Source organism: Rhinopithecus bieti, unplaced genomic scaffold (genome assembly GCF_001698545.2).
Source record: "Rhinopithecus bieti isolate Rb0 unplaced genomic scaffold, ASM169854v2 scaffold_5019, whole genome shotgun sequence".
Taxonomy (NCBI): domain Eukaryota; kingdom Metazoa; phylum Chordata; class Mammalia; order Primates; family Cercopithecidae; genus Rhinopithecus; species Rhinopithecus bieti.
This window is the reverse complement of record NW_016804585.1, coordinates 734,763-743,298: the sequence shown is the minus strand read 5'-3', so window position 1 is coordinate 743,298 and position 8,536 is coordinate 734,763. Positions and strand designations below refer to the sequence as shown.

General features: G+C 52.9%; 1 protein-coding gene across 2 annotated transcripts in view; it reads right to left on the bottom strand.

The window, feature by feature from the left end:
• MSL1 (MSL complex subunit 1) overlaps positions 1–6,494 on the bottom strand; it is a 15,035-nt gene extending 8,541 nt beyond the window's left edge. For both annotated transcript variants that reach the window (XM_017869283.1, XM_017869284.1), the window contains exons 1-2: positions 5,459–6,494; positions 2,422–2,645 (exon numbers count right to left, since the gene is read on the bottom strand). In XM_017869283.1, the coding sequence (XP_017724772.1) occupies positions 2,422–2,645; positions 5,459–6,223 (989 nt within the window). In that variant the 5' untranslated portion in view covers positions 6,224–6,494. The remainder of the gene's footprint in view (positions 1–2,421; positions 2,646–5,458) is intronic.
• Between the last annotated feature and the right edge of the window lie 2,042 nt (positions 6,495–8,536).

Sequence of the window (8,536 nt, the reverse complement as noted above, 5' to 3'; positions counted from 1 at the left end):
CTGAGGCAGGAGAAGGGCGTAAGCCCGGGAGGTGGAGCTTGCAGTGAGCTGAGATCCTGCCCCCGCCCTCCAGCCTGGGCAACAGAGTGAGCCCCCCTCTCAAGAAAAAAAAAAAAAAAAGAAGAAGAATATTCAAGGTCCTTTAGCCAACATCATTAGGTACCACTACAACCCACTACATTAGGTACACCTATTTCCTGTAGCCAAGAGATCAGTCTCTTTCCTTTTCCCTCCAACCCTGTACCACATTAATTATAACCTTTATTTCCTTTTTCTTGCTGTCTGCTGGCATTCTCTAACCTCTTTCTTCCTCCCTTCTTCCCCTACCACATCCCAAGAAAGTCATCTCCCTTCCTCTTTACCAACCTAAATTTTATACTTCTTTTTCTTTTTGAGACGGAGTCTCACTCTGCTGCCCAGGCTGGAGTGCAGTGGCGCGATCTCAGCTCAGTGCAACCTCCGTCTCCTGGGTTCAAACGATTCTGCTGCCTCAGCCTCCCTAGTAGTTGGGACTACAGGTTTGTGCCACCACACCCAGCTAATTTTTTTATTTTTGGTAGGAGAGACAGGGTTTCACCATGTTAGCTAGGATGGTCTCAATCTCCTGACCTCGTGATCCGCCTGCCTCGGCCTCCCAAAGTGCTGGGATTACAGGTGTGAGCCACCGTGCCCGGCTATACTTCTTTTTCAAGACTGATTTCCTACTTAAAGTTTCACAATTCTAACCCAGAATAATTTTTAATATCCCTGCATCTTACAAAACTTAGTTTAATGTCTGTAATCCCAGCTCTCTGGGAGGCCGAGGTGGGAGGATCACTTGAGCCCAGGAGTTTGAGATCAGCCTGGGAAACAAAGTGAGAGCCTGTCTGTATAAAAAAATAAAAAAAGTTAGCCAAGCATGGTGGTGAGTGCCTATGGTCCTAGCTACATGGGAGGCTGAAGTAGGAGGACCACTTGAGCTCAAGAGGTGGAAGATGAAGTGAGCCATGTTGGCGACACTTGCACCCCAGCCTGGGTGACAGAACAAACAAACAAACAAAAAACCTTAGTTTATATCAGGTGTTGTACATCTACATATTTTACTTCATTTGAATTCTGAGTTTTCAAAATGTATGCCCATCCTTACAGTTGGGCTAATTTCTCTGAGTCCAAGGACAGTTCCATTTTACCTTTTTTTAAAAATTGAAACAGGGTATCACTCTGTCACCCAGGCTGGAGTGCAGTGTGCAGTGGTGCAATAACAGCTCACTGTAGCCTCAACCTCCCAGGCTCACGGCCTCAACCTCCTGAGTAGCTGGGACTACAGGTGCATACCTCCAGGCCCAGCTAATTTTTGGATTTTTTGTAAAAATGAGGTCTCACTATGTTGCCCAGGCTGGTCTCAAACTCCTAGGTGCAAGTGATCCCTCCCTCCCCACCTTGCTCTCTCAAAGGGATTACAGGCATGAGCCACCACGCCTGGCCTCTATTTTACTTTTCTATGTGTACCAGCGTACAACACAATGAAGGAATTTAACACTTCCTAACTTGAATTGCTATAGTTTTAAGAAACTCAGCTGTGACACTTGTTGCCCATTCTTTTTATGATGTAAGCTGCATTCAATAATTATTACTGTGACCAAAATATTCCCAAGCAGACTTTTACAGTCCGCATAAGAATGTTTCAAGAGGCCGGGCGCGGTGGCTCAAGCCTGTAATCCCAGCACTTTGAGAGGCCGAGACGGGCGGATCACGAGGTCAGGAGATCGAGACCATCCTGGCTAACATGGTGAAATCCCGTCTCTACCAAAAAATACAAAAAACTAGCAGGGCAAGGTGGTGGGCGCCTGGAGTCCCAGCTACTCCGGAGGCTGAGGCAGGAGAATGGCGTAAATCCGGAAGGCGAAGCTTGTAGTGAGCTGAAATCCAGCCACTGCACTCCAGCCTGGGCCACAGAGCAAGACTCCGTCTCAAAAAAAAAAAAAAAAAGAATGTTTCAAGATAGTTTATCAGCACAGAATACTTTAAAAAAATTTTTTTTGATGGAGTCTCGCTCTGTTGCCAGGCTGGAGTGCAGTGGCGCAATCTCGGCTCACTGCAACGTCTGCCTCCCGAGTTCAAGTGATTCTCCTGCCTCAGCCTCCCGAGTAGCTGGGACTACAGGCACCCGCCACCACACCCAGCTAATTTTTTGTATTTTTAGTAGAGACGGGGTTTCACCATGGTGGCCAGGATGGTCTCAATCTCCTGACCTCATGATCCACCCACCTCGGCCTCCCAAAGTGCTGGGATTACAGGTGTGAACCACCACACCCGGCCCTCAGCATAGAAGACTTCTAAAGCAAGTTATGATTGCTATAAAACCAATTCATAAATCCCAATAATCCCCTACTCTCAATCACTAGTAACAAGTGTCCTCATCAAACAAAATTATCAGCACACCTTTTATGTCCCTTTCCACTCCGCCCACATGAGAAAGGCTTGGGAGGCAGAGTCTGGGATGTCTCAGAAAGCTCCGGCTGGCACTCCAGTTTAATTTTCTCAGATAGCTCTGTTTCCTCTCTCTCTTCAGTTTCATAGCCCTGAAACAGCTTGTGCCTTTCTTTCTCGTTATCCTTCTTTACCAGCTGCATCCGCCTTTCCATACGTTCAATCCGAGCAAGGAGCTAAAAGAGAGAGTAGCAAAATGCAGACTTAACACATAAAAAATTAAACACACAGATACTTAGCCCCATTTAGGAATCATATAGTCTTCTGCCTCTTTCTATGGACCACATCAACTCAACTTTTTAAATAGGCAGACATTAATTAATTTGAACAGTTTCCCTTAAACAAAAAAGAGAAGACAAGGTATACTGTTTAATTTTAAAGGCCAAACTAGATGGGAAAAGGCATGGGGGAATTTGTAGTTCATTCTTCTGTAAGGAGATCTTCTGCACCGGGAGGGACCATAACATGCCTTTTAATGGCATGGTCTCTGCTACTGCTATCCTTGTGGTTCCAAGTTGGTTTGGGAGTTTCCAGAATTAATTGTATACATATTCTTTTTTTTTTTTTTTTGAGATGGAGTTTTGCTCTTGTCACCCAGGCTGGAGTGCAATGGCTCACTGCAACCTCCACCCCCACGTTCAAGCAATTCCCCTGCCTTAGCCTCCCGAGTAGCTGGTATTTCAGGCGCCCACCACCACACCGGGTAATTTTTGTATTTTTAGTAGAGACAGGGTTTCACCATGTTGGCCAGGATGGTCTCTATCTCTTGACCTCGTGATCCACCGGCCTAGGCCTCCCAAAGTGCTGGGATTACAGGCTTGAGCCACCGTGCCCAGCCTACATGTTCTTTTAAGAGGCCCTAAGATTGTCCAAATTCTATCCTCTCTACTTCTACTCCAAAACCCTATACACAACAGAAAAGTGCAAACAGTACATTGAGAAGGAATTAAGAGCTCATACAGTGCTACCAGGAATGGCAGTGTTACTTGAAAGGGGTATGTGTGGGAGGGGGTACTTTTAAAACAATGAACATTTCATTTGGAAAATAGAAATCAGTACCCATAAATTCCAACCATCATGATATATACACATTGCTTTGTATTTGAGGTAACACAAAAAATTATACCTATTCATCTAAATATTTATTAAAATCAAAGTTCTTTTAGTTTTAATTAAAAGGACTAAAAATCTAAACAGAAAATGGAAGTCTATTATCATTGAAAACTTTGTGTCAGTTTAGTTTTGAGAAAAGGTGTTGTGCTACTTATACTCTATTACAAGAATTTTATCTGGGTTAGACAGTGATGTTAATGCTGCCTTCATTACATTCATTGCATAGATTTCAGACAAGGCCAAACAACAACTGGAATAAGTGAAACAAGCTTAAGCAACATTAAAATTGCAATACACAACAGAAGCAGTGAGTACCAAGTTCTGACACTCTATCCTTAACTCACCCCACTTTTCCTGACTAGGAAAGCCTGCAAAGGGGCCATTACCTCAGGAACTGAGCAGAAACCTCCACAATCAGCAGAGAAACCCCCTATCAGCCATACTCTCATTTCATCTCCTTGTATATGTTTTGATTCACAGCCCTTAACCACCGTTTGTGGGTGACATTTCCTTGATTTTTTCTCCTTCACTGGCCCTTGTCTTCCCACTCCCCCCCATACAAGGATATGATGTGTTGTAATTACGGTACCATCACACCCCTAGACTGCAGTACAGTCTGAGCAGTGCCACCTCCATGTTGAGTAACTTCCACAAATCAACACCATGAGATATTTTAATGAGACCTGCCCCAGCTCCCAATCCACCTTGCAGAATGCATTCTCCAATAAAACAGCCACCCGATGCGATTCATTTGGAAAGCAAACAAAATGAATAGCCGCCTGCTCCCTTGCTCAGCTCTTAGCGCACACGACGCCAGAAAGAGAGAGGGAGAGATGAGGACGGCGGGGAGGGAGGGAGGGAGGGAGAGAGAGAGAGACAGAGAGAGAGAAAGGGAGAGAGAGAGAGAGAGAGAAGAAGAGGGAGGGAGAGAGGGAAAGAGAGATTGCTGCAGCCTGAACACAACAATTGTAGAAACCATGTTTATTTTTAGGCAGCTGTAAGGTATGCTACCACAGTAATACCCCCCACCCCAGCTTCCCTCATATCTGAAGGAGTATGTTTTAACGCGGAGGTGCCCTTAACTACTGCTGCAGTAAAAACAAGCCTGTGTCGTCCAAGCTACTCAGAAGTAAAGAAATAATAAACGACTTTCCTACTCCCTAAGATTCTAAAATAAGGATGGGGAGGTCTACTTAATACATTTAATAAGCTTACTTTTCCCCTGATGCCCTAAAATCTTCCAGCTTCAAACACCATGCTTATACAAGGGACCTGGTCAGTGGGTCATGTATTAGAACTCAGGTTCCTATTAAAAGCTGTCTGAAATCAAAGGCAGTGCTTCCCTTAATATCATTTAAGAAAACTAAAATAGGATTCCATATAAATCACCTCTGCCCCCGTCCCCACTAAAAGGCCTACTGCCCTATCTAAAGATGCTGCAGCAGTGGTGAGAGCAACAGCTGCTTGCTACAGCCCTCTCCTCCACCGTGCATTTCTAACGCGATAGCTCTTTAATTTAACCCTTCCATAAGGCCGCAACACCTACACCCCACCCTTTCATTTTTAACCCCTCACAGATCAGGTCTTTTCCCACTAAACATCTTTCCCACACGTCTGGGGCTGTCATTTTAAATTAACCCTTTGGCACCTGAAACCCCTCCCCTTCCCCCTGGGAGGTTGCCCTTTAACCCTTCCCTCCAACCCAACGTGTCTGTGAGCCTGACTCTCAGAGACCCAGAGCCTAAGATACTCCTTTGGCGGTGGCCAACCTCCTTTACCCTTAACCCGGGGGTGCCTTAACCTCCTACAGCCCCCTTCCCCCGAGCATGCGCACAACTCGCTCCTCGGCCCGAATGCAGATTAACCCCTCCCGTACCGTGTCTCTCTCTGACTTCAGCTCCTCGATCTCCTTTTCCTTGGCCTGCAGCTGCTGCTGCTGCTGTTCGATGAGGTCCAATTGCAGCAGAAGGATCTGTTTGAGGCAGGCGGCCTGACTGGAAGCTCCCGAGCCGCCACCACCCCCGAGAGGGCTCTTCCTCATACTCTTCCATCTGCCCTCGCTGGCCGCCAGGGTCCCGGCGGTGGCGGTGGGCGCGAGGGGTGGCGGCCCGGGCAGAGGTAGTGGTGGGGGTCCCGCCGGGTCCGAGGCGGTGGCAGCGGGGGAGGCCGCCCCACCCTTGTCCCCAGCCCAGGGCGTAGGCTCTTTGGCCGCCGCCACGAGAGAGCCCGTCTGAATGGGCAGCACCGCCTGATACTTGGGCCGGGGGCTGCAGCCGGCTGCGGCGGGCTCCCCCCCAATGCCGGCTTGCTTGGTGGCCGGGGGCGGAGGGCAGGGCAAGGGCACCGAACCGCCCCAGCTCTCTTCCTGCTGCCCGGGGGCCGCCCCGGCCGGGAGTAACAAGCCCCGGCCCTTGCCGCCGCAGCCGGCCGGGGAAGGCGCGGGGCTCCCGCCCTGGGAGGAGGCCAGCGGGGGCCCCGGCTCCTTGAGCTTACGGTGCCGGGGGAGGAAGTGGGCTTCGGCCGCCCCGGGCTCGTCCTCGGGCCCGCCCAGCGCCGCAGCCCGCTCGTAGTCCAGTCGCTGCTCAGGGTTGCCGCCGGCAGGGGCCGCGGCCGCCTTGAACACCGCGGATCTCATGGTCATAGTGGTCCGGAGCAGCGCCGGGCACCGAGGCGGAGGAGGGGGTGGGGAAGGGGCGAGGTGCGAGGGGTCGAGGACTAAGGGGGGGAGGGGAGTTTGGCGGGCTCGCCTCAGCAGCGCGGCAGCAGGCCTTCGCTAGCGCGGCTCCTCCGGGGCCCGGGCGCCATCCCGCTGCGGAGACGTGGAGGCCGGCGGCTGAGGCCCGCCGCCGGCCCATGGGGCTCGCCGCCGCCTCTGCTGCCGCCCCGCCGCCGCGCTCGCCTCCAGAGGGCCAGGAGCTTCGCACCCAGCGCGCCGCCCGAGCTCATCCCCGAGCTCGCCTTCGGCCGCGCTGGCCCGGCGGGCGCCGCCCTCGTCTCCCCACCCCGCGCACCCCCTTCCCGGCCCACGAGGCCCCCCGCCCCGGAGCTCGGCCCTCAGCCGCCCGCGAGCCCTCCATTTCCACCACCCTCCCTCGCTCAGGAGGGGGGGTGGAGGGCTGGGTTCCGCCCAAAGGCCTGCCTAGCTCCGGGAGAGGGGTCTGGGAGAGGGGTCTGTCGCCTCCCCGGGGTCTCCGCGGCTCAGGGTCCCCTCCCCACAGTCACCCCGGCGCCTCAGCGTTTCCCTTTAAAAAAACGGAGCCGCTCGTAGCCGCCACCGCCGCAGCCGCCGCCGACCGGAGAACGCATGCGCGGGGAGGGGAGCGGGCGGGAGTGCACCGGGAGCCGAGAGGAGGGAGGCGGGCCGCGCTATTGTGAAAGGGGCCGCCGCCGCCTCGAGGGGGGCAGGGAGGGGACCGCGGGGGCCGGGGGCCGGCGAGGGGAGGCCAGGGCTGAGGGGCGAGTACCGAGGAGCGCGCGGAGGAGCGGGGTGAAGGTGGGCTGCCGAGGGAGGGGTGAGCTGAGGGAGGGTCAGGAGAGGGAAGAAGGGCGAGGGCGGCGGCGGGGAGAAGGGGAAAGCGGAGGCTCCCCGGGAAAAAGAAGCGCTAGAGAATGGAGTTGTAGAGGAAGGAGGGTGCCGGCGGTCTATGTGTGGCCTACATGGGAGCACCCGGAGCGCTTCACGTCCCCGGCCTGCGCCGGGCGGCCCCTTCCCCGGGCACCTTGGCAACGCGCCTGGCCCACGCCGGAGGGGCCCCGCGGCCTCGCACGCCTCCTGGACCAGTCAGGATCCAGACTCCTCTTTGAGCCCGCGGGTGTTTCATGGAGGTAGAAGTCTAACCCCTCCACCCCGTCTCCTCCCCAACAGTCCCACGCGGGTATGGGAGATAATGAAGTTCTTTGTCTCTAAGGGATTCAAACCAGAAACGCAGGGACCTCTGGTTCCCAGAGGGAGGAAAATCCATGATGTCTGCTGCCCAGGGAGCTATTGCCACCGCCTCCTCGGGATGAAGTATTGCCAGCTACCAACAGTTCCTTCCCAACGGCCATCTTCCAGCCTTCTTAAACGACTCCTAGCATCTTCGGGAGGCTCCTGAAAGACTGAAGCAAAGGAAATCTCTGAAGGGATTTAGTCCTTGAAAGGGATAGGGATACTTAGGGTGTTCTATGTTGAGCGCTTCTTCCTATCTCTCCAGCTTCATGTATGTGCGTCTTTATGTCCAAGCAATTGAGCCAACAAGTCCTCAGAATTCCTCGTGAAAAAAACTTTTTTTTTTTGAGACGGAGTCTCACCCTGTCGCCCCGGCTGGAGTGCAATGGTGCAGTCTCAGCTCACCGCAACCTCCGCCTCCCGGCTTCAAGCGATTCTCCTGCCTCAGCCTCCCGAGTAGCTGAGATTACAGTCACGCGCCACCACGCCCAGCTGATTTAGTATTTTTAGTAGAGACAGGCTTTCTCCTTGGTCAGGCTGGTCTTGAACTCCCAACTTAAGGTGATCCGCCCGCCTGGGACTCCCAGAGTGGTGGGATTACAGGCGTGAGCCACCATGCCCAGCCCTGAAATAGTCTTAATTGCTTGTTTTTCTTTTCTGTCTGAGGTGTGCTTTTTAAAATCTCTATGGAGATGGAGAAGACTGACATTCTCTGGCCTGATGTGAAAACCTCTCATTAAAACTGTGTCTGCGGCCGGGCGCGGCGGCTCACGCCTGTAATCCCAGCACTTTGGGAGGCCGAGGCGAGCGGATCAAGAGGTCAGGAGATCAAGACCATCCTATCTAACATGGTGAAACCCCGTCTTTACTAAAAATACAAAAAAATTGGCCGGGCGTGGTGGCGGGCACCGGTAGTCCCAGCTACTCTGGAGGCTGAGGCAGGAGAATGGCGTGAACCCGGGAGGCGGAGCTTGCAGTAAGCCGAGACCGCAACACTGCACTCCAGCCTGGGCAACAGAGCAAGAC